The sequence below is a fragment of the Fukomys damarensis genome, unplaced genomic scaffold (genome assembly GCF_012274545.1).
Source record: "Fukomys damarensis isolate Sample0158 unplaced genomic scaffold, DMR_v1.0_HiC HiC_scaffold_37, whole genome shotgun sequence".
In the NCBI taxonomy this organism is placed as follows: Eukaryota; Metazoa; Chordata; class Mammalia; order Rodentia; family Bathyergidae; genus Fukomys; species Fukomys damarensis.
This window is the reverse complement of record NW_022900949.1, coordinates 44,552,134-44,578,791: the sequence shown is the minus strand read 5'-3', so window position 1 is coordinate 44,578,791 and position 26,658 is coordinate 44,552,134. Positions and strand designations below refer to the sequence as shown.

General features: G+C 33.7%; 1 protein-coding gene across 1 annotated transcript in view; it reads right to left on the bottom strand.

Moving 5' to 3' along the window:
- The window catches only part of Atp2c1 (ATPase secretory pathway Ca2+ transporting 1), a 111,663-nt gene that overhangs the window by 64,621 nt on the left and 20,384 nt on the right, over positions 1-26,658 (bottom strand). Inside the window, exons 2-7 of the mRNA XM_019207661.2 lie at positions 14,094-14,204; positions 10,850-10,966; positions 8,372-8,461; positions 5,767-5,802; positions 2,130-2,191; positions 1,231-1,339 (exon numbers count right to left, since the gene is read on the bottom strand). Coding sequence (XP_019063206.1) covers positions 1,231-1,339; positions 2,130-2,191; positions 5,767-5,802; positions 8,372-8,461; positions 10,850-10,966; positions 14,094-14,204 — 525 coding nt within the window. The remainder of the gene's footprint in view (positions 1-1,230; positions 1,340-2,129; positions 2,192-5,766; positions 5,803-8,371; positions 8,462-10,849; positions 10,967-14,093; positions 14,205-26,658) is intronic.

Below are 26,658 nucleotides of genomic sequence, written 5' to 3'. Positions count from 1 at the left end.
AAACAGGCAAATGTATTTTAGGGGCAAGCAGATAAGTGGTTGCCAAAGTTAGGGAGAATATACACACAGTGAATGTTAAAAGTAAAGAGTATTCTTTGGAGAGTGAGGACAATATTCTACAATCAGTTGTGGTAATAGCTGCTCATCTTTGAATATACTGAAAACTAGCACTGGTATATTTTACATGTGTGTATTGGATGATATATGAATTATACTCCAATAAAGCTGTAATTAATTTTCTTCTAATGTGGTGGGTGGATAGGCACTTTTGGCTTGAACTGTTTAGGTATGCAAAATCTGAGGCCCCACTCTACACCTGCCATACTAGAACCCAGATGATTCAAACACTTTTAGAGTTGAGGTAATTGCTCTAGGAAAACAATGACACAAAGAAAAAGCAAATGATGCATACTCACTAGAAATGTACTCTGACTTCTCCAGGCTAGCAATGTGCAGTGTGACACTCTCTTGTGATGCCAGACAGCAACATTAAGCTATGGCTCCCAATTAGTCACACAATCACAAGTAAATAACTGATACTACTCTCCAGTGTTCTGTGCCATGTAAGTGATGATGGCAGGTTAGGTATGTTAAATGCATTCTTGACTTACAATATTTTCAACTTATGATGAGTTTAAGACATACCCCATTGTAAGTCAAGGAGTCTCTGCACTGGAAAGCTCTCAGATTTGGACACCATTGCGAGGCCATCTTTTCCATCTCTTCCCAGTATTTTAATTAGCACTGCCAACATGCTGTCTTGAGTCATTCTCTGATCTCAACTGAACCGAGCCTCTCCCTTCTATAAATTTCCATTCTGTTTTTTTTTAACTTTTCTTACTCCATTACTAAATTCTGTTTAATTTCATAGTACATTATTTATGCACACATATGGTATGCTCCCAAATCACAAGAGCTCTATCACATCTCTAGTTTCTTATACTGCTTAACATACACATTTCATAAAGCTCTGCTGATTCACTAAATTCCTAAAAAGACTATAAGACAAATAATTACATTTTAAGGAAAAAAAAACATAATTTACTTTTGTCAACATTTAAAACAGAATATGAAATATTTTGATTAGGTTATGTGTTAATCCTTAAAACTTTGAATGATTTTTAGCTGCTTTAATTTTTTTTAAATTTTATTAGTTCATGTTTGTTAGAGTTTATCTTTTAATCAATACTCAAACACTTTCACTCCTCACAAACAGATCTTCAAACTTACCTCAAATAAGCGCAAGTCAGCAGGAACTCTGTCCCCAACAGACAGGCAAACAGTATCTCCAGGAACCAAGTCTCGGGCCAGTGTATGCTCTAGCTTTCCCTCACGCACGCTGTAACAAACAGAAACCACCACAGTGAGAAAAAGCCAAGGCACTTATCCGAAAGAATTATTTCCAGTGGTCCTGAATGAGTAAAAACATCGCACTGTTGTCATTTCAAAAAGAGATAGGGGCCAGGGATTTAGCTCAGTGGTTTTTGCCTGCCTGCAAGCACAAGATCCCAAATTCAATGTCTAGTACCAGAAAAAAGGAGATATGTCAATTACAAGAACCAAAAGAAGGAGCTAGAGATGTAGCTCCAAGGGAGCTCCTGCCTAGCATCCATGAGGCTCTGGGTTCAATCCCCAGTATGGCCAAAAAGGGTGTGTGGGGGGGGGAATCTGTGTGATCTTATTAATAAAGATGTTCATATGACATAAAATGATTAGAAAAACTGATATTATTATTCAAATATAAAGTGTGAAAACCTGAATCCCAGTTGTTTCACTGTAGCCTTTATTTTACTAAGTACAGTTCTCAACACATGCATACATATATAACATTTGCTGAATACAGCTATATCACAAGATTATCAAAATTAGCTAGGCATGATGACATGTGAACCCTAGCACTTGGGAGACAAAGGTAAGAGAACTGTGAGTTCCCAGTCTGAACTAAACAATGAGATTCTGCTTAAAAATAAACAGGATGAGGAATATATATGAAAAATTCCTGCTGTGGAATTTTTCATGTCAGACTAATAGTGTTTTCCTTATGGTCAAAGCTGGGGCAACAATGTATATTGTCACATTCGGCTTCTATTTTTAAAGCAGTAGGAATCTTCAGAAAAAAACAATCATACCAATGGCATCCTGGTGGCACAAGTTTACTCAATTCCTCAAGAGATTTTTCTGAACGATATTCCTATTAAAAAAGAAAGCAGAACTCAATGTTAATAAAATATGTCTAATACAAACATATGTTCCTATTAACATATTCCATTTAGACTTAAATATTAGTCTCAATCATAGTTTTAAACTTTCTCCCAATTCTTATCTTTTTCTTCATTTATGCTCATATTCCTATTAAAACTAGTTCCATACCTAAAAGGGTTAAACTGTAGTGATCAAACAATGAAAACTCAACAATGTATGAGAATTCAGATAATACTGTCAACTTTATATTTTAATATTTGGTGTACAAACCTAGTATTAGAAGAAAATAAAAATAGAGTACATAATTTTGAGTCATTAAAAGTTAAGATCATTAGGCTTCATAATTAAGATTAATTTTACATATGGTGTTTAACAGCCAAAGAACTCAAGGACAATTATGTGTATGTAACATATGCTTTGAGGATTTAAATCCATACTAACTGCAATGGTTTATGGAACAAGTTAGTTTAAGAATACAGAATAAACATGAGTGAGATCGATAGAGAACATTTTAATAGAAAAAAAACCTATGAAACGTCACAATGTAAAATAACTTCTGCCATTTGCTTCGTTTAGTTCAGAATCAACAGACATAGGAGGCATCTAGTCCAGCTCAAAAGTTTTGTAAGTGAAAAGAATCAATGTTGAGTTTGCTGACCAGACATGCCCCCTTCCCCTAGGCTAGATAGGTAATTAAATGAAATTTAAAGGTAACCTCCCCTACCAAAGAAGTGCTACATCCAGGTTGAAATTCAACTGCCTGGCCACAATGTTTTGAATATCAGCAATGTGAACTGTGAAAATGAAATGTAAACACCTGAATTAGATCAAGTCTGTAAAACCCTATAAAAGGAGTTGTAGCCCAGTACTGAATCCATCCGGAGAGTACTTTATGTGGGATCGATATTTGTCAACAAATAAATCTTTTTTTTATTTTACTTCCATTCTGTTGTCTCTGTATATCACTTACAGATTCCTTCAGTAACAAGATGACACTAAAAAGACAGTCTTTCCATCTACCTGAATTATATGAAAGAGAACTCTCAGAAGCCCTAGCCCTATGATATTCCAGACTTCTCCATCCAAAGCACCAACAGCATAGTATCAGAGACATCCTCCACCCCACTATATTATTTTATCATGTTCCTATGAGGAGTTCTGCTTTGGGCAACATCACTGTTGTTTATGCCCTATGTCTACACAAAGTACATCAATCTTTTGGTCTAAAATTAAAAGAGAAATAGACAACAGCATGAATAAAAGGTGAGGAGTGTTATGAAATGACTGCAGTCCTAGCACTAGTTAAAATTTCACACCCACCACAAACTACATCAAGTGAAAATGCAACACTGCATGAAAATAAAACAATCTTTAATTAAATAATAGACAAGTATAAGAAACTCTAAAATATAAAAATTACAAGAAAGCCCCCTAAATACACTATAGATAGTAACAAACAGATTTATCCAAAAATTCCGTAGAAGGCCAAAAAATACCAATCTTTGTCAGAAGCTGACAATCTAACCCTTTCCAAAGTATTGTCAAGATGGTGTCATTATGATTATGTAAAACAATTATTAGTTATTTGTATGGCTGGGAAGGAATAAAGTGGTGTGGGGATTAGAAAACTGATGTGGGGAAGGGCAGACATAAATATAAAAGGGATATAAAAAGTATTCTTATTCTAAAGCAAAGGTAAAAATGCTGAATAGTAAAAATATTAAGATTTTTGACATATTTGTGATAAAGGATTTTCTTCAAAGCATTGTGATAGCTTCAACTGACAGTAAATAGAATCTTTTTAGAGAAGGTTTTTAATTTGTATTTATATTTTGTTGGCTTCCCAGGTCTATTTGGGGAAAGGGGTCACAATTGGGTAAGAAAACAAATCTAGCAATTAGAAATTAGGCCTTTCAGGTGAAGCGAGGGAAGGCACAAGGGGAAAAAAGGAGAACTAAGACCTGTCATGTACAAGATCCCAATAATGAATGTAACTGTGCTATATACCTAAAATGTAGCAATAAACTCAATTAAAAAAAAGAAAAAGAAACTGGGCATTTCACAATGTTTTGATCCTTCTTTTGGAATTCTATCAAATGAACATACCATAAAAATATTTAACAGTCAGTCTTGGTCACTGCATTTAATGTATGTAATACATTATCCTTGTGTAAAAGTCTCTATCAACTCATACTAAAATTGCAATTTTGTGGGGTATTTTGAGGGTTGAGGGCTCTTTATTTACCAAAGAGAACAAATTATTTGCTAAGTTCTCCAAACACAGTGATTTTATTTATAGGAATTCGTCAGAAGGGCATTTTTAAAGATGCAAGAGAGACCTAGTTACTGGTCCAAGGGGACATACCACTTACTTGGCTGAATGAATAGCTGTCCTGAATAATACCCAGACTGGAAGAACCTATGCTAGACTAACCAGCTTTGCCTTCCCAATAGCAACATTCATCTGTTCTAAGCAAGGTGATTCTTCCTCAAGAGGATGGTCTCAGGGAACACATAAACTTAAAAATAAACTGATTCCAACTGGCTTTCTACAATTATTTTAAAACTATGTTAGAGATTAAGAGAACAGAACAATGACAAAAAATATCCAGAAAATATAAATAGTGGCTATGAGGATAATCACAATTGTTGGAAATACAGTCTTAAGAATCAAAACAGCATTAATTTCAGGATTATATAACAGCATTAAATTTCTTCATATTTCTACTCTTATTAACCATGTTTTAGAAATGTTAAAAATATGCCCTGCCAAGATTCTGAAATGTTATTCTAAAACCTACAGAAGTTTCAGACTTTTCAATAAACATAAAACTAAGAATATATCATTTTTATTTATAACTACATGTGTTAACAGAAATCCTGCTATCATCTCTACATTATTCACAACAATTTATAAAAGAGGTTCCTTATTTGTTTCTTTTTCTGTTTCAATAGCTAGTTGAACAGAAGTTTGGTCCACATGAGAACATCTCTTGAAGAGTAAAAAATTTTTAAAAGGTATGTGGGAACACTGACACTGATTAGAAACATATTAATTTTCACAAAAAACCTCAAAGGAAACAAGGTTAGAAGAAAATTTAGTGAAAAAGTACATCATTTGGTGAGTATAATGACTCAGAAATCAAAGAGAATTTTCTTCAGATGGCACTTGACAAGTTGACCTTTTAATTCTAGATTGTTTCATTTAGATATTGTTCTATAAGTATTAAAATAGTGTTACAAAAGCATAACCTCTGGCCCAATATTTAATTGGAAAAACTTAAAAGCTGTTGCTAAATTGCCCATTACTATGCTTTTGTTTCTATCTACTCCAGTTATCCATAAAAGTACATTTTCTTCATCTCATTATCTAAATCAAAGCAGTCCCTCAGTCTCACAAACTTCTTCAAAAAGTTGTCTACACCTGAAATTTTCCATAAACAAAGAATTGTAGGGATAAATGTTACCACCTCCCAATAACTATAGCCTTTACCTAAATCACTTTAATTTTTTAAAGTAATTAACATAACATTTTCATGTTGACAAAATAGGTTACTTACTTACCTGAACAAAGGCAACTGTAACCACTATAAGTATTGCCTAAACAAAACAAAGACATATCCTTTTAAATCAGATATTAACAAGAAATAACTATATTTTATTTTTCTATATGCAGTCCCAGGGTAACAGACTTTAAACACTGAGATCAGCTAAAAAACAAATTACAACTTTGTGTTGAGGCCTGTGGGGAGAAATCTGATAGTTCATAACTGATAGTTAACTTCTTCATCTCAGGTATCCTTTATATGCTCACAAACTGAGGTCCAGCTTTGTTTATGTAGGTTATATATAACTGCTGATATCTCCTATTTTAACTACTTTTACAATTACTCAGGTTAAATTTCTACTTATTAATTTGTCTTAAAAAATTAAAAACCACTACATGTTAACACAAGTAATGTTTTTCTGAAAAATACATTTTCAAGGAAAAACTGTGGACTGGGAAAGCAATTCAGTGGTATAGCACTTGCCTGGCACACCTAAGGTTCTGGATTCAGTCCCTAGCACTGCAAAAGAAAAAAAGTATGAGAAACTCGGATGTTTGTTTCACTGTTTGTTTTTATGCAGTGCTGGGTATAGAACACAGGACCTTATGCATGTAAATAAGGCACTACTGCTGAAATATCTCCCCCGACCCAAATTTTTCTATTTTTAATGTCTGACAATGGAAATTTGGTATTCAACCACTGCTTTACACTGTTCAGGTAAAAGCAGAATAAGAGATTTTGTTTTGTGTTGCTTTGTTTTTAATGAAATAAGAACAAAACCAAATAGTTTCTCTAGCATGAAAAACTATAATTGTAAATAAGATCCTAATGGTATAACTGACAATGTGAAATAGGACGAAAAGGGCTAAAGGTGTAGGGGAAGTGGGAAGGGTAGTGGAAAGGAAATAAAAGAAAAAATATGAGAAAATGAAAAAATGGAAATAAAGTTTTGTAAATAGGGAAGGGAGGAGGGGGTGAAGGGAGGCTGGGGTATGGGGAAAAAATGAGAACCAAGACCTGTCATGTAAAGGTACAGATATCAATGATGAATGTAACTGTACTGTATACCTAAAATGTACCAATGAGGAAACAAAAAAACAAAACAAAACCTCAGACAGAAAGCAGCTAGAAAAGGCAGGACTAACTTAGTAGCTTTTCCAGGACTATTTCACTAGCTTTTCCAAATAGTTTTGGATATTCTTCTTAGGTACTACACTAAAACTTTGTAAGTACTAGTTACTCCGAGATGATCTGCAATGTAGAATCTAAAACTATATCAAAGAACTCTTCGTAAAGTCTGTTACATTAAAATTCATGGGTTAATCTTGCATTGTGAATCAATCTTGTACTACTGAACATGTCACACATGGTCATCAGGAAAATATGAGTTCTCTTGGCTATTCAAATCTTCTAAATGTCAGCACAATTCATAACAGTTAAAAGAATCTTATCTGTTCAAATTACTACCAATCTCATTAGAATAAATTCTTAAACAATGGGAAGCTATCCAGAGTTCATGGTAATACATAAAAATTTACCTGACTTCTAATTATTGCTCAAGAGCCTGAATTTTATCATTAAGAGCATTGTCCTTTCAAGTAAAAAGCTACTTCACCTCACTGTCCCTCACTTTACTTCAATATACAAAACTCAGCGGTACAGGACTTGCCTAGCATGCCCATTACACATTCTTCTCATTTCATTACACAGATTATAAAAAAATTATGTACTCAAAGATCAAGATTTTAAAAAATGAATTTTTACAACTCTATCAAGAACATTCTTAAGAGAAACAATGAAAGAAAACAATGACTACCAATACAGTTTGGGGCCATTACTTTGATTTATACTAACTAATAAGGTTCTAACAATTTTATGTACCATGACTTTTGTGCCACTGACTAAAAATCTACAGTAAAAAGAAAGATAATGTTTTGGAATTATTAAAATAATTTTGACCTCACATACCCCCGGAGAAGGGTATCCACAAGCAACAGTTCAAGAACACTAAAGCACTACCTTAATATCTACTACTGTGTTAAGCATAAAAAACCTGCTTTAATGAATGTTTGCACCTGCTATAAATTTTTATAATACAATGAAAAATGGGATGTAAGTAAAAATAATTCAAAGCTAGAATAACTTTGCAAGAAGAAAATTGTACACAGTATATATAGTGTGTAATGTTAAAGAGTATTTTTAACCTCAGGTCAAGCTTTTTGAGTTGAAAAAAATTTAATTTAACTGGAAAATTACTATATTTCATATCTGCAAAATTATCAAATTGTGAAATAATTTTCATAGGTGCCAATCACAGACCTCTGAACATCAACTCAAAACTAGTACTATAAGTGCCAGGCACAGTGGCATAGGCATGTAGCTCCAGCTACTGAGGAGCTGAGGCAGGAAGATCATTTGACCCCAGAAGCCCAAGGCCAACCTCAGCAACAGTGAGACGCTGTCTCGAATACAACAACAAAAAAAATCATTACAACTAAGAGTAGATTTGGACACTAACAAAAAAAAAGCAGAAAGCTGAAAGGATTTTTAATTCATTTTCCAAAATAAAACATAACCAACTTTAAAAATTAATCAATAGATTAAAAATATGTTCTTCTTACCACAGTGATACTGACAGCATCATCAAACTGATGCATTAAAACACTGATGACTGCAGAGGCCAGAAGCAGCATAATAAGAGGATTTTTAAACTGAAAATAAAAACAGACATTCAATGCATGTTTGTATGAAAGACAGTTCTATCTTAGCAACAGCTTAGAAAAACACCACAAGGATATCATTAGAAAATATGAGAATTTACATTTGGTTTATTATCTCAATTTAACCAAAGCCAAAAAGGGAAAATGATCATATTTAAGCAATTTAAAGCTTCCTAAAAGCTCCATTTCAGAAAAAGAAAAAACTAAGCTTCAATATTTTATACTATTTCCCAATTCTTTATAGTAGGCATGTATTTTAGTGATATATTAATTTAATAAATATAGTTGCTCTGAACTTCTGATAAAGGTAAAAATTATTTTTAAGTTAAAGATTTAGCTTAAACATGAGTTAGAATACCTAAACTATGGCAATCAAATATTCCTCAAGTAAGTAAACTAGTATTGATTACAATTCTGTGGTGGCCCACACTTCAAAAAAAATAACCCTTAAAGACAGGCAGGAACAGATAAGACAGTAAGGTCCTCTCCACAGAAAAAAACTGAAGATTTTCCTCACTAGTTTTCCTGGTATCTGACAGAGGAAATCATATCTAAAAAAAAAAAACAAACAAAAAAAACCCAGACCACACCTCTAACCCAATCAGAGTTAAATCCAGAACCAACAAGCCACCCCCAATTCTTCCAGTTGGAAATCCCACGCATTAAAGCTCTGATATTGTAATCTCTTCCTGTGCTGAGGTGGTCCATGACTGTCAAAGTTGCAAAATAAAAGGGCTATAAACAGACTATCCCAACAGGCCCTATATAAGACAGTTCTAAGTTTATATGCCACCACCACTAGCTCCCTTTTTAGTCCTATGGCACAGTGGTTCACATCAGAATCACACAGGGTACTTCTACAAATACCAATGCCCAGGTTCACACCAGACCAAGTAATTCAGAATTCTTGGGTATTGGGTCTAGTTTTTAGAATTTTTTAAACACTCCCAAGTCATCCTTATAAGTAAAGGGAAAAAAATTACTGCTGTACCAAAATAAAACCACAACTGCAATATAGTTCAGGGCTGACAGACCACAATCTGACTCAGAGTTAGATTCCAGGTCCATCACCATGTGGTAACCTTATCTTTTTAAGCTCCAAATTCTTCACCTGGTAAAATGAAACCTTAGATCAAGGAATTTGTGGTAAGGATTAACAATGAATGAATATAAAAGCAATGTATAAACCATAAAACTCTCTTCAAATGTTAGTTATTAATCACCATACTTTGAAAGCAAAGCCCACTCCCCCCACCGAAAAATAAGTTGCTCCAGGGTAATAATTAAGCATACCACTTGATAGGTGGCAGGCACCAAACAGATGTTCACAGACCAACTCAGTGTTTTCTGAAAGGGGTGAGGTATCATCCAGTGCTCTGTGATTAACAACTGACATTTACTGTCAATTGTTGCTTGTGCTTAACTATTGCACTCTACAGGCACTGTTTAATGCTCATGGAAATTGCAAGAGGCAGGCATTGGAGATTTGATAACAAGGAGAAGGGCATCAAATCACTTTTCCTTAAACTTTCTGACTATTGGGTAAGATAGAAATAAGGTATATGTGAGGATACAACTGTACACAGTAAACACAATTCTATTAAACAATACATACACTTAGGGCTCTTTGAATTCCTCAAATTTTGATTTTGCTAATTTAGATAATTGCATCTGCCAAGTTAAGATTATTCAATGCAAGCTCACTAGCAGAAAAGGCTCTGCTGCAAAGTTAAAACACAGATCTTTCTCAAAAAAGACCTCACAGATTAGAAGTCACAAAAATTTTCTCTAAAAAAACCAATCCTACTAGTTGAAGTTGGCCAACCATAGGGCCTTACAACTTTTTACATTAACGTAATTGTTATTAAAATAAGACAAAAATTGTGCAATGAGCCTTTTCTAAAATATTAGAGTAATTATAATCATACAGAGTTCTCATCTGTTGTGTGCTATCTCCTTAGGTTATCACCATTTTATAATGGAAAGGATAAGATCATACACCTGATAAGAAACGAAGGTGTAATTTATACCTGGGCAAAGTCAAGAGTCTAAATTATCAGACTTACTAATTTTCTAGCCTGGCCATGTTCACTTTAAAAAAATTTAGCATTCCTATAATTTAAAAAGTATAAGTTCAATATCTGCAAAGAAAATCGGGGGCAACAGTATCACCCTTATGTGACCTACTAACACAGAAAATGCTGCCTTTTAACAAACTAAAAATTATAGGAATTCCAACCTAACAGTGGTAAATCCTAACAAATGGAAATTTTTTAAAAATTATTTATTTTTTCCATAAATAACCTTACAAAAATAAACAACTATGTAACAAAAGTCCATGTACACTATACTACGGAGAAGAAAGTAAAAGTGTGTTACCTGGGAAATATACTTCTTCCACAGTGGCTCATCCTCACTGATATCAAATTCATTCCAGCCATGGAAGGCTCGCCGATGACCAACTTCACATTTGTTTAGACCATTCTGAAGATCAGCCTATTAGATTTTACAAATAAAAACTGTTGAAAGAAATAGACTGACAGACTGGATTAAGAAGCAAAATCCAATAATATGTTGTATACAAGACACACCTAGTGCAAAAAGAAGCCCATAGACAGAAAGTGAAAGGATGGAAAACTTCTTCATGCAATAGGAGCCCAGAAAAAAGCACGGGTAACAATCTTACTCACAAAGTAAATTTTAAACCTAAACTGATTGAAAGAGACAAAGAAGGCCACTACATCCTTGTGAAGGGAACAATTCAAGAGGAAAAGATAACAAATAATTTATTTTTAATCTATTGAGTATGTTAGAAAGCACATATGCTCCTTTTCTCTTTTCTTCTTTTTTTCTTTTTTCTTTTTCTTTCCCTGGTGCTGGGGATTAAACTCAGCACATTGTTCTGGTTAGGGAGGTGCAGCACTACTGAGCTAAATCTCAGGTTTTACATTTCATATTTTTAAAATTTATCAACACATTAATCTTTGTCTTTATATGTTGGTCTACCAAATTGATGAGTTATTTTGGTTCTCATTTTCTTTGCTTTTTTATTTGAGAATTTATGAAATCTGTATATATGAGTAGTATGAAAAGTATTCAGGTTCATCCGTCATTCTCCTCTCTCATCTCTGCCTTCTGCAAACTTCCTTTTCTGTCACTACAGCTTGTTTGGTTGGAAATTTGTTAAGACAAATTTTGTTATGTTATCAATATATCTTTGTACCTATTTTTTACTGATAACAAATATTAATTTTTAAGTAAATTTTATCATAACTATACTTAAATAAATGGATAATATCATTTAGTATCTGGTACATATTACAAATTCTCCAACTGCCTCAAATATGATACTTGTTTTTCTCAAATCACACAAATCACAAACATTCTACACATCACTGCACTGTTTTATTATACCAAGTATATATTGTATTGTAGAAAATATGCATTGTGTATATGTGTGGGGGATATGTTTTTACACATATGTGTGAACTATTAAATGAGAAACATGGTCATGAATGTGGTAGGATTTTGCACATTTAGCATATCGATAGTTTCTCTGCCAACCTTATGATTTCTCTAAATTACATGCTTGATTTAATTCAGTCATTTGTTTGGGAAGAATATTACATATGTATTGGTGTTAAATTCTATCATTATGCTTATAAAAAATATAATAAAAATAAGTATGGGATACAATAAAATAGAAATATCTGAACAATAAAATAAAATAGAAAAATCTGATCTTAAAAATGTGAACTCTTTTAGTTGTTTTTGGATTTCAAATATAAGTATATTTCTTTTCTGTGGGAAGTTTTGTTAGAAAATGTAAGCAATACAATCAACAAGCATATGATATTTATCAAATTAATAAAACCAAGGAGTTTATAAATCATAAAATTTTGAGGACAGTTTCTCAACTATAATATGTAACTTTGTTTTATTTGTAAATACATTATTTCAAAAATATTATACAAAAAGAAAATAAGAAAGAACATATAATGTTTGAAGATCATATCAAACTAAAAATGTATTTGGATTATCAGTCTGTGTTGCATAAATTTTTGTTTATTTCATATCCTTTTTTGCTGTCATATGTGTACATTTGAAATTTTTTAGTATCTTTATTTCTTATTGTCATGTATGTTTGCAATCTTTAAAAAAAAGCTGTTGAAAAACGTTAGCACAGAACAAAGAAGAAAAACACAAAGATCAAACACATACTGTATGATCATATTTATAGAAAATCAGTTTTATAAAACTGTTGAAAATTAGTTTATGGTGAAAGAAAACTTCTCAGTGCTAAAAGAATGATAAGATGAACTGAAAGGGAACATGTGGGAGCCCTCTGGAGTGATAAAATCTGTGGTGTTTGTGTCTTAATTGTGGTATTTGTTGCACCTGTAAAAATGCAGCTTAATCTGTACACTTAAAATTGGTGCAAGGTATTCTATGTAAATCATAACGTAACAAAACTGATTTCTAATAAGCAGCAAATAGGGTTAAACTTACCTTCTTCAATGGGGAAAAAGGAATAGAAACTAGCTACAATACTCAGAGAAAGTAAACTATCACTACAATTTAATTAGCATTTTTTGTTTTTATTCTTATTGCTTCTAAAATTAGTTTCTCCAAAAGAATATTCAGTGGGCCATAAATGTCTTCCTTGTTCTCTAAGCGCATCAAAACCCTGAGTCTGGTATTACTGTTTGCTCTGAGGTTACAAAATTAATTCAGGTTAGAAATTTGTGTTTCCTAAATTACTATAAATATGAAGTTAAGATAAACTTGCTCTTTGGACAATATAACATCATCTATGCTAACACCTCCTAATTCAGTCACTGTTTCTCCCAATTTTCTATTTTAACCATCATTAAAAATACCATTTACTTGCATCTCCAAAATGATGAGCTTCCCTGGCCAGAAGGTTTCTAAAAGAGCTTAATAATCAATACTTTCAAAATTTAAGCATATTTAAAACAGTATTTTTTTTAAAAACTCAAAAATGGACATCTGTTTTTAATATCACAATTAAAATATATGAATAAAATATATGAATGTCTGAAGGGAAAGTTAAAAATATTCTCTTCATGTTTTCTTAGAATGTGGTTTTAAAAACTATAAAGAAAATAAATCACATAAACAATTAAAATTTGTGTCTCTGAACTTAACATTTACTTTACCTTAGAAAACCCTTGTTTCAAAAAAGATAAACTCTTAATTCTACTGTTACTAATTAAATTGATTTGTTTCCTAATTGACCAATTCTACTATGTTACTAATTAAATTGATTTGTTTCCTAATTGACCTAATACTTATACTACACTAATAGCTCCTGGTAACATGTATGAGCTAGAGCTAGACAGTCTAATCAAGTAGCCACTATCCACAGATAGTTGTTTAAATAAGTCAAAATTAAATTCAGTTCCTTTATCATAGTAGCCACATTTCAAGACATTCAGGTATGTTTATCTGTTAGATTTAACTACAATTCAAACTTAATGCCATGCTTAACTTACAATTGGTATGTTGTGCTACACAGAAGAATAGAAGAAAATTCTATTGGAAAGTACTGATTTATGACACTAATTTTACATGATCTACTACCTCCCCACCACACACTTACTTGGAGAATGCCTGCAACTTCACTGACTGGTAATTCACTTGCTTTTTTGGATGTCAATACAGGAATCATTGTCTCATTTTCACCATTAGGTATTTTTTGAAAACGTGCAACCTAGAAAATAAACCAAAGCAAAAACATTTGAATACACTACATAACTGTAATACAGTTTAGAATAATAAATGAAAAATCCAAATATTCACAGTAACTTACTTTCCATGGTTAGAAAAAATATTTTCAGACTAATAAGTATTAAGTCCTAAAATACCTTTATATTAACCACATGCTCTATTTCTTGAAAACATACTTCAAAAATTAAATCACCAGTAACAGGTAGAACAAAAAATTCTTCACATTATATAAAGCAAAGATTCTATTTCTCCATAACATAAGAGTAGAAAGCAAAACAGATGTCCCATCTACCAGATTCTGAAGATTACACATAATCATAACCCTCTAAACTCATTACATGTAACACGGGAACAAGGAACATCTAAGCTTTCTCCATTTTAACTACTACACCCCTTGATCAGCTCATTTCTTTTCTACCCAGAAAGGACAGCTGGTTACTATTTCAAAGCACAACAACAGCAAATCAGACTTAGCTACTCTCAAGCTAGAAGAAAAATGAAAAGCAAAAGAGACCAGACAAGCAGAGGATGCACAGGTTAGTAAAGGGGTAACATGCAGAGTAAGTCACAAGAAAAGGGAGCAACCAAGATGCATACTTGGTGCAGTTTCATAAGCAAACAACTGCAGAAAAGTGTTTAACTCCAGAAATAAATCCCAAGTATATGAATTCTAATTAGGTTAGAAATTAGGTTAATTCTAGAAATAAACCCAATTCAGACTTGTCTTTGGCCCTAAGCTGAGACTACTTATAGACAAAAGATTTTGAGTAAATAGGAGAGAGACAAAACCCCTCCCTCTACTATTGCAACTGCAGGGAAGACAACACTTCAGTGACCACATAGCCATTTGATTAAAATACTGAAATTAAAATGATCATCTTACTGCCAAAATTAAGGTCTTAAGCTGTCAGATGAAATGTGTCCAAACTGAGATAATCAATTTTTTAAAGATAAAATACTTTCCTAAGACAACAACTAAGATCAAAGAATAATTTTAAAGTTCTATTACTATTAGAATGGCAGTATACAGGCCTACACATAATCAATGTATTGCAAAAAGCTGAAAGGAAAAGAGTATTCCTTCAATATGATAGTTTCTAGAATCAAATATGTTTTCTAATCTCATTTAAAGGGCTTTGTTAAATATCTAAATATCTTAGCAAAGAGCAGTAGTATTTTCCTACTCTTAATAAGAAAATATTAGTGCCTAAAAATTCTGAGGAAACTGTAGATTACCTCAATTTCCCACACAGTCTTGAAATTATTTTGTAGAATATTACCTGTACATAATTTAAAAATTTAAAGACTTAGAGAAGCTAGGGATTTTATAAAGTCATATATGTTTTACAGCCTCTGAAGTCCCCTTATTTCAAATCTATAAAACAAACTAGAATAAAAGAAAGATTTCACTGAACCATTCCTAAGTTAAACATTTGAGAAAATTTAATGATTTAAAACAATGAGAACTAAACCAGCTGACATGTTACCCTGTAAAATTATAAAGCAAAATTAAGAAAGATGCTTATACTACATGCAGTGACAAATAAATAAAATCTTTATTTCTAAGGTGCCTGAAAAACAGTTTATTCACACATAAAATGAGAACAGTGCCTAGGACATAAACCCATTATACTACATTTGAACCACCAGTAATACAAGCTCAGTCTATTCAGACCTAAATTACTACTCAAGTTAAATAAAGTTGGATATACAATAACTCTTTTAATAAAATATATTTTCTATCATCAGGATACAGTCTGGGTGAAACTCAGTGGCAGAGTGCATGCCTGGTATGCACAGGGCCACAGGTTCAATCTCCAGTCTCCTAAAAAAAACAAAAACAAAACAAAACGAAACAAAAATATACTGAAATTGCTAACCCTGATACCCAATATGCAGTATGAGAATCTTACTCATAAAATTTTCAAGTAATTCTTTGACAGTTGGTTCAGAGTGGATCTATGAACATTTGAACACAGTTTGTATAAAACCCTTCACTAACTTTCCATGGACCCAAAGGACCTAAAATATTTCAATAGAAAGAAATTTTATTATTTCATTTAGAAATCATAAGACAAGACACTAGAATGATGCTAACTCTCTAAAGAGATGAAAGGCTGTTGTGAGATGTTCTTCATCTGCAACCACATGTTCTCTCAAGTGTGTTCGTTCACAAATAGAGAAGTAGGAAGCAACTGGAAAGCCCAGAATGCAGGACACTGTTTAATTCTGTTATTACAAATCAAGTACTGAGTGGAGTTTCTAGAGGGCAGCAGAAACTTATTCAGAAATACAAGACAACAATGTGGAACAAGGGTTGTAGGGATTTTTATAAAAGACATACAGCTGCCCATGTGGAGGGAATTGTTTTTATAAGCTTTATAATACTTTGAAAGCTCTACAGGGGAGCCACCGAGACAGAATTCAGGAATATCAACAAGATTCTGGCTCCAAGAAAGAACCAGTCCTCAGAACTCACTGAGAGAAAAGAACAGTGTACCCTTTTAAGAATAATGAAAAAGGGGTTTACATTTTTATACCCTATGTGTAGATTAAAAAAGATAACCTACAGGTCTCTGAAAAATGACACTTGTTTCATGATAAGCTGGAAGGGTTTTATGACTTGGATCTACAGCAATTCTGTCTTCATGCCATGTGAACTTCTGTGCTGAACCTCAGACAATAGCTATCCTTGGGAGTCATGTGGCAGTGCCTGTTATTCCTAGCCAGGCCAATCAATTCCACATGCAATCATTAATTTTTACCCAGGGCCTACCTTCTCAAATCCTCATCTTTCCCCAAGGACAGTGTTGTTTTCTCTGTTAAAAAGTTACCAAAAACCAAGACCTGTCATGTAAAGGTATAATATCCCAATAATGAATGTAACTGTACTGTATACCTAAAATGTACCAATAAACTCAATGAGGAAAAAAAAAAAGGCATGCAATCAGCCACTATTAAAAAAAAAGTTACCAAAAAATCTAGGGGTGAAGTTCAGTGGTAGATGCCTTTCATTCATCCCAAATATGGCAAAAGAAAAAGAAAATGTTACAAAAACAAATTCTGAAGATACACATAACACAAATTTGTCAGGGTAACATTGCTGCACTATCTATTTCAAACCAGATTCAATTTCCAACCTCAATTATAGACTCATTTCGAGGAATACAAAAGTCAAAACATTAGTTCCACTGTAGGGTTCAAGGATACAGGTAATAGATGGGGGTGGGGCTGATCTGGGACCTGTAGCCTATTCTACAGACTTATGAGGTGGATCCTTGAGGAGTCTGGTAAAATCTGCACATCTGTGTTTTATATAGCCTTTAATACCCAAAATGTTCACTTGTTTGGTAGTTTTGATCTCTTGTTTCAATGCACACATATAATAACACTGGATAAACAAAGCCAGGTGCAAATGTGTTGAGATGTTTACTATGCTTTACATAATCAAAAAACTGATGAAGAACACGTTCCCACAAGGAATATAACTAATTATTATGTACTATACTCATAAACTAAAATTTAAAAAAAGAAAAGATATAGAGACATAAAGAGTTGGAAGTGAACTCCCTGGGGCTATCTGATTTGGTACATGTTTATGATAAGCTTCTTATACTTGCATATAATCAGTATGCATAGCCTTAATGGAAAAAAAATTTTTTTTGGTACTGGGGATTGAACTCAGGACCTTGGGCTTGCAAGGCAGGAAGCGGAACCACTGAGCTAAATCCCCAGCCCAGAAAGTTTTGGTGTAGTAGTTGCAGCCTAATAAGACAGGTAGATCTTAGACAAAGCAGTGCACTGGTAGTTACTATGTAGCAGTGCTTTGTCTATATAAACACAGAAATAAGGGTTACTAGTTATCCCATAGAAGCGATAGTGATAGTAAACCTTTTACAGCTTTCAATGATAACCAACAGTCCACTACAGCACATATGCCATAGGGTGACCACCACTGCCATATATCAACCAACTGGGTCCTAGATATATGACTGTATTTTTCTTTCATTTTTTTATATATCATATATATTTACAATATATATTTTACTTTTCTGGGCAAATTAGTACATATATTTAATACTTTTATCATTTTTGATCCTCTTTTCTCTCCTCCCCCTCCTCCTTTCCCCTAATCATATAGTCATAGTTTACGTTTTATGAACTAGTCTTTCTAGTCCAGGTACTGCACTTTTCAAAAGACCTTTGTCTTCATTTGAGGAATTTGTTATCAATTTTTGCACTTGTTTTTGTGTGTATATTTCTCACTCCATCCCTGAACTTTCCACCCAGATGCTTGCTATTCAAAGTTATGTTCTAAAGCAGTGGTGGCAAAGCTATGGCAAGTGTGCCACACTGGGCACACAGACCCCTCTCTGTCAGCACATGCCAAACTGCCCCAGCATCACCCAGCAGTGAGCATTGGGTGATAGGACACTAATGAGTGCCAAATGTAAACTTTAACCTTTCAACAAAAACCCATATCCCTGAAAGCTGTTATTGTGCTTTTCTTTTAAAACAAAACAAATTAATATATAAGTTGTTTTTTCTAAACTGAAAGTTTAATATTCAGGTTTGATTGCAGTGTTGGCACTCTGTGATAAATAAGTGGGTTTGCGGGTGCAGTTTGGGCACTCAGTCGCTCAAAAGATTCAGCATCACTGTTCTAAGGTATTTATAGCAGTGGATTAAATGATTTGCAATAGCAGGTCATGCTTCTCCACTGAAGGAGAGAGGGTGGTAGTCCTCAAGTAGTTATAAGCATTATTTAATCGGAAATTTTAAGTTTGCATTTATTTTCCTGAAAATAACTTTTAGATGCTCCTGATGTGACCATCTACTTCTGCAATTCCTTAGATTCCATTAATTCTTACACTTTACAAACAAGATATAGGGCCCGGGATTTAGCTCAGTGGTTCCACTGCTTGCCTCGCAACTACAAGGACTCAAGTTCGATCCCTGATACCACAAAAAAAAAAAAAAAAAAAAAAGCTATTATTATTTCACAGCTACCTTTTTGTAAGAAGTGCTTTTCCAAAATAGAAAAACATTTTTAAGAATTTTGTTTTTATTTTTAAAATGGAACAAATGCACGCTTGTAACTTCTTTGGAATAATAGAGGAAAAATGAATAATGCAGGTGAGAGATGGGACAATGTAAATCATAACTACAAAATACCACTTTCATACTCACTAGGATTGCTGAAGTCAAAAACACAAAAACAAGTGATGAAGAAAAATAGAGAAATTAGAACCTTCTTACACTGTTGGTAGATTAAGAAGTACAAGTGGTATATAAAAAAGAATGGCAGCTATTCTATATTATTCTTATGTTATTAAGCATTTAATCTACAGTTAAATGAGAATAACTGTTTCATAATAAAAAATTTTTTAATTATTTGTTTATGCTTTGACTTAGAGAATTACAAAGTGTAAAAAATATCAAGTCCAGTTAAAAGTAAATCACCTTAAGAGATGCTATGTCTTTCAGATGTTGTCTATGGTCCTGGCTTTCACATACACTTTTCTCCTGCCTGCCTTAAAAATACTCTGAGGACTGGGGATGTACCTCAGTGGTAGAGAACTTGCCTAACATAAGGTCCTAGGTTCCATTCCCAGCATCAGCATCACAGCACCAGCACCACCACCACCGCAAGAAAAATTAAATTTTTAAAATTTAAATTTCTTGAATATCCTCATAGTGGCTTTATATCAACTTTATTACAATCTACATGTGACAGTTGCTTTACATTTATTAAATCTACACTTTGAATTACCTAACTCATGAAACCAAACATTTACTAACCAACAGGGGAGACACAATTATAGAGTCCACAGTCTATATACTACAAAGGTGAATAATTCAACTGGTGAGCTAAATTAGACCAAAACAGACATATACACAAACATTAAAAGCTGCAGATATTTGCTATTTAAATAATTCACTTAAAATGGCCCCATATGGATCAGATTCCATTAGAGATCTACTGAACCCACATTTGCATTTTTAACAAGATTCCTGAATGATTCAGTCTTATTTTAGATTGCAATCACTACTATTATGAGTTCTAATTCCAGGACAGATAAGTTACACAGGAGTTGTTATAGAGAGGACTGGGCCCCCTAAAATATGTTGAAGTTCTAATCCCTAAAGTGATAGTATTTGGAGATGAAGCCATTGAGAGTTTAATTAGATTATGAGAGTGGTACCTACATGTCAAGATTAATGCCCTTTGTTGTTGTGGTGGTGGTTGTTTATTTGTTGAGGTCTCACTCTGTAGTTCAGGTTGGCCTCGAACTCCCAGCAATTCTCCTGCCTCAGTCTCCCAAGTACTAGAAATACAGGCATGTGGCCACCACATCTGGCATTAATGCCCTTATAAAAAAGACACCAGAGAGTTTATTTCCCCTCTCCCCACCTTATGGAAAGACATTACCAGAAGAACCCTTACCTGCAACCAAATTGGTAGCACTTTGATCTTGGATTCCTCAGCTTCTAAAACTGTGAAACATGTCTGCTGTTTAAGCCTCCCCTCTGTGATATACTATTATAAGAAAAAAATTGAACCAAGGTAGGTCCTTTTTTGTTTTTGTTTTAATCGAAGCATTCAGTCACAATCCCCCAAGAACATGAATCATTAGGCCTAAGGTGGAGCCAAAACATTTATTTTTAAAAGCTGCAAAGGTGAGTTTAACATGCAGCCAAAGTTGATAATCAGTGGCCTAAACAGGGCTGAAATGCAAAATTATATTAAACATTAGAATATTTTGTTTTCAAAAGGTTAATATCAGGGCCAGGGATTTAGCTCAGTGGTTCTACCACCTGCCTCGCAAGCACAAGGTCCCAGGTTCAATCCCAAGTACCAAAAAAAAAAAGTTAATTTTTTTTTCAAATGAGCTGTGAACATAGGTGTTTATAATATTCTTGGGGGAAATTTGTCATTTGTCACATGAATAGAAATTTCATTTTAAAATGCAAATTTGTAAAGTCAACCCAAACCCCAAGGTCAACAGAAAGTCAGGCCACGTAGAAAATCTAAGACTTCACCTTTGCAAAGTTCAAAAGTATTTAGTAAGGGTTATTCAAAGTTTTTTCAGGTCTGCTCTCAATAATGTAACTTTTCCAAGTTTCATTTTTAAGTAATCAGAAAGACATTTAATGCCCATCAAGTGTACTGGGTATTTAACTTGAAAGCACCAGGCATCTCTCCATAATTGGCTAATTAGCAGTTATGGCAAGGGTCAAGAGGGTACTCTGGGAATTCTGGTGATTAAACCACACAATTCCATCTCACAAATGTAAAGAAGGCATAGTATGGACAGGCAGCAGGAAAAAATAACACAGCAGTTACAACAAGATAATACTGATGACAGCAGTTTCAAACCAAGAACTGCAGTTCACACCAATTAACAGAAATCAAGCACTCCTACTAAATTAAAAAAGCTGTCTGCTGATTAAAGGCAAAAGTGAACGACATTAAATAATTCCACCTAGATGTGGCTGTAATTATTACACTTGATCTTAGCCAAAAGGCTGAAAAGCAATGTGGCTGTAATTACTGAAAGAAAAGCCCAAATAAAACACAATCCAGACACAATCTGCATTTTTGCAACCTATGTGCAACCTGTTATCTGTAAAATGGTCCATAATACCACCATTAGAGGTAGGGAATTTTGCTCCCCAAAAAGTCCAAATGACTACAAGTCTCTAATTGATCATCTGGCTAAGAACAATGCAGCCAATATTTTTTCAAAACACTACGTAAGTTAATTATGTCAACAACTGTACCATATTCAGTTAGGTTAGACATTAGCATAATGTAGCAGGTATCACAGCAAACATCTTCTTCAGAGCTGGAAAAAAAAAGACGAGCCCAGGCTCCACTCTAACTGCAAATACAAGAGTATATGTTTAGGCTTCAGTACAAAACTAGTACAGTAGTACTTAAAGGGTTTTACAACTTTAAAAGAAGAAAACTGAAACCCACCGAAGAGTTGTTCTCAAGATTTACTAGTGAGCATCAGAGGCACCTGGAGGGCTTTTTAAACAGTTTAACAGGCCCCATCCTCCAGTTTCAGAATCAGTGGGTCTAGAACAGATTCCACAATCTGCATTGTATAAGGAAATGTTGATGCTGCTGGTCCAGGGATGACACCCTGAAGACAGTGGTTAAGGTCAGCCTTGATCCCAATGCATGATTCAACTCTAGGTTTTGCCAGCTGTGTGTCCCTGAACAAGTTGCCTGTCTTCTCTGAATCTTTTTCCTCAACATTAAATTAGGATAATGCCTATTTTAATTTCAACAACTAAACGAAATGCTATTTTTAAAAGTGTGCATCAGTCTCTTGTATGACAGATACTCAAATACTGTACTTCTTCCCTTCTCCTAAGGTAACACTAATGGTGTAGCATTTTTCATCTGCCTTGTGTCCATACTACATCTTCAAAAATGTATGAAATGTGGCTGGGGATTTAATTCAGTGGTTCTTCCACATGCCTCAAAAGTGCAAGGTTCCAAGTTCAATCTGAAGTACAAATTAAAAAAAAAAGAAGTGTATGAAATGGTTTTGTCATACTGACATTCTCTAAAAATTCCAGAATCAACACTACTATAAGGAGAAAAATAGTAGTATTTTCTATGTAATAGACAATTAATGCAACAAAGCAAACTAGTATACATGTGCCTTTTAAGTAAACTTTCGTTAAAATTACAAAAAAAAATGATCAGAAAAATAACTTAGTTCATCAACTGTGCATCAAGTACACTTTGTACAAGGATCAAGTAAGTCTATTTTTTTGCTTTTGAAAGTGCTGAGATTAAAGTTTCCAATCTCCAAACACTATTTTACTGGAAAATGCAGCAGCCGTGCAAGCAGGAAAAGACAATCTGTTTCTAATACAGGTGTTCAAGAATCAGGCTGCTGGCAAGGGACAGAATGGCCACATCTTATTAGATTTGGACCACTGAAGAAATCTGGCTTAGGAAGGTTAAAGTACTATAAACATGTTTTTAGGAAATACCGCATTATCCATGAGTGCTTAACTCTACTTTAAATACTAGAGTCCAAATTAAAGTAACATGTCTAGGGCCACACAGATTAAAAAATTCAGAAACATCCACAAATGCTTCCTCTAATATGCAAATTGCTAGATTTCCATCAAAGTCACTAATATAAAAATGTAGTCCTATCATCTAAAGGACAAGATGAAATACAGCAATTCTCAAACTTTGGTGGGCTGTAGAATCAGCTGGAAATAAGACACTTACTAAGAATCTATATATTATTAGATATTCTTTGCAAATAAGTGAAAGCTGAATCAGATCAACCTTCCAGACTTGAGGTAACTAGGTCTAGACTCAAAACAATGGCTCACAACTCTGGCTGCCATTTAAAAATCACCAGGGGAGATTTTTTTAATTCCTATGGTCAGAAATCCAGACCAATTACAGCAAAACTCAGAGAGATGATGCAACGGAGAAAATGTGGCCAGCCTGGGCTACAGTGAGGCCTTGTCTCAAAAAGCAAAGTCTCCAGAGAGGAAATACAGATAGCTAATAATTACTTTTAAAAAGTTCAGCCAGACCTGGGGATGTCACTCAGTAGAATGGAAGAGTGGTACAATGCTGGGGGTGGGGGACCTCTCAATATAAGAAAACACAGGACCACGTGGCTTTACTAAAAAACTATACCAAATGTTCAAAGAAATAACATTGATCCTTCTTTTTTCTTTCAAAACATTGAAAAGGAAGGAACACTTCCCAGTTTATTTTATGAAGTCACCATTACCCTAATACCAAAATCAGTCAGAAATACAAGAAAACTACAGACCAATATCCATGATGAAAACAAAAGCAAAAATCCTGAACAAAATATTAACAAATCAAACCCAACAGTACATTAAAAGGACCCTTCACCATGACTAACTGGAATTCATCCCTGTGATGCAAAGACAGTTCAACATACAAAAAAGCATAAGTAAACCAAGTGTGATAGCATGTGCCTGTAATCCCAGCACTCTAGGAGGCTGAGGCAGGAAGATTCCAAATTCAAGCCTAGCCTGAACAACTTAGTAAGACTTTGTCTCAAAAAATACAAAGGACGAGGGCTGTAGCTCAGTGAAAATGCCTATGTTCAATCCCCCGTAAAGCAGAAAAAAAAAAAAATCCACTAATAGGATCAATATGATCACCTTAATAAAAGATAAAACCACATGATCCTCTCAATAAATGCAGAAAAAGCATTTGACAAAATCCATCAGCATTTTATTATAAAAATTAGATTGTACCAATAAACTCAATAAAATTTTTTTTAAAATCCCAACAAATAAGGAAGGGAAAGTATCTCAACATAATAAAGGTCATATATGAAAAGCCCACAGCTAATACTATATTTAATGCTAAAAAAAAAAAGTTCTACCTGTAAGATCAGGAACAAGGCAAGGATTCACCCCTGCTATTCAATATTATACTGGAAGTCCTAGTCAGAACAATGAAACAAGGAAAAGAAATAAAAGTAGTCAAATCAGAAAGGAAGTATTAAAACTGTCTGTTTGCAGACAGCACATTTCATATGTAGAGAAAAAAATCAAAAAGCTACCTAAGACAAAAAGAAAGAATCCAAATGTCAGAACCAGTAACTCAGTAAAGTGACAGAATACAAATATCCATATGCAAGACTCAGTAATGCTTCTACACACTAATAAACTACCCAAAAAAGGCAATTAAGTACACAATGTCATTTACAATATCAATCAAAAAAAGTAAACTACCTCAAAATAAACTTAACTAAGGAGGCTTGTACAGGGAAAACTACAAAACACTAATGTAAGAATTCAGAGACACAAACAAATGGAATAATATGCTGTGTAGATTAGAGTATTTAATATTATAAAAATGTCCACATTACTCAAAACTTCTACAATTTCATCCTAGGAACAAGACATATAAAAGACCCCTTCCATTAACCTTGTGGATATTGTGTGCCTTTTCACCAGCCCATTCTCACTCTGCAGAGCCCTTGTTTCCCAACCTTAAGTCCTCGCTACTTTTGATGCACATCTTATCCAATTCTTTATTCAGGACACTAAGAACCTGGAAGAAATTTCTTCAGGACCCCAAAAATCTAGTAACAAGCCAGTCTCAAAAGACAAATGCCTGATTCCACTTATGTGAAGTATCTAAAACAATCAGATTCCTAAGAATCAAACAGTGGAATACTGGTTACAAGAAGCTGCAGGGAGGGAGAAATGGGACACTCCTAAACAAAGGGCATAAAGTTTTAGTCAAGCAAGATGAATAAACTCTACATATCTGCTGTATAACATTGTACTTATAATCAATAATAACATACACTTAAAAATTCATTAACAGAGTAGTTTCATTACATGTTCTTACCATAACACAACACTTCTGAATTTTCATCTGAATCCAAGTAAAATAAAATGAGTATTAATTTCGATTTCCAGCACACAATAAACAAACAAGATTCAGAAAAAGATTCTGTTATTCATTCCCAACTATTGTCTGTTGAAAATAATTGTAAATCATTTGCAATCCAACTAAAACTAAATCTTCCTTACATAAAATGAACAAATCAATTCAAAGGAGCTCACATTATTAATCTGCTGTTTGGAAAAAAAAAATGCCCTTTACTCAGTAGTCAAGTATATTTTTTGCAGACTCCACTACTCACTTTGTTTTTGCTAACCAATGACCTGTAGCTGCTTCAAGGACACAATCGGGGAAATGAATTCAGACAGTACATACTAACAAATGCCACAGTGAAAAAAGCCAATCTCCAACTTGAGTAAGAAAGGCAAGCAAGAAATACCACTTCTGTGCTTTTATGGACAATAAAAAGATAAAGAGAACAGAGGAGTCAAGTTATACAGAAAACTGTAACATCAGAAGTTTAGCCAAGTCTTCCACTTCATTAATCAGGCAACTTGAATATGCTTCACAGTGGTATTAGCTGTTTCCTTCTCAAAGCAAAAGACTGTTACTGCTGAATTCAGACAGTACATACTAACAAATGCCACAGTGAAAAAAGCCAATCTCCAACTTGAGTAAGAAAGGCAAGCAAGAAATACCACTTCTGTGCTTTTATGGACAATAAAAAGATAAAGAGAACAGAGGAGTCAAGTTATACAGAAAACTGTAACATCAGAAGTTTAGCCAAGTCTTCCACTTCATTAATCAGGCAACTTGAATATGCTTCACAGTGGTATTAGCTGTTTCCTTCTCAAAGCAAAAGAAACTGTTACTGCATATGTGGGCACAATGGTTTTCAAAGGCAAAAAAAAAAAAGAAAAAAGAAAAAAGAAAGAAAGAAAAGAAACTTCAGCTTTGATTTAATTCCTTTATACATAATCATATTCTAAGCCCATTTTCCAAATAGTTCATTGTTCCCACCTTACTTTTAACATTCACATTTCATAAG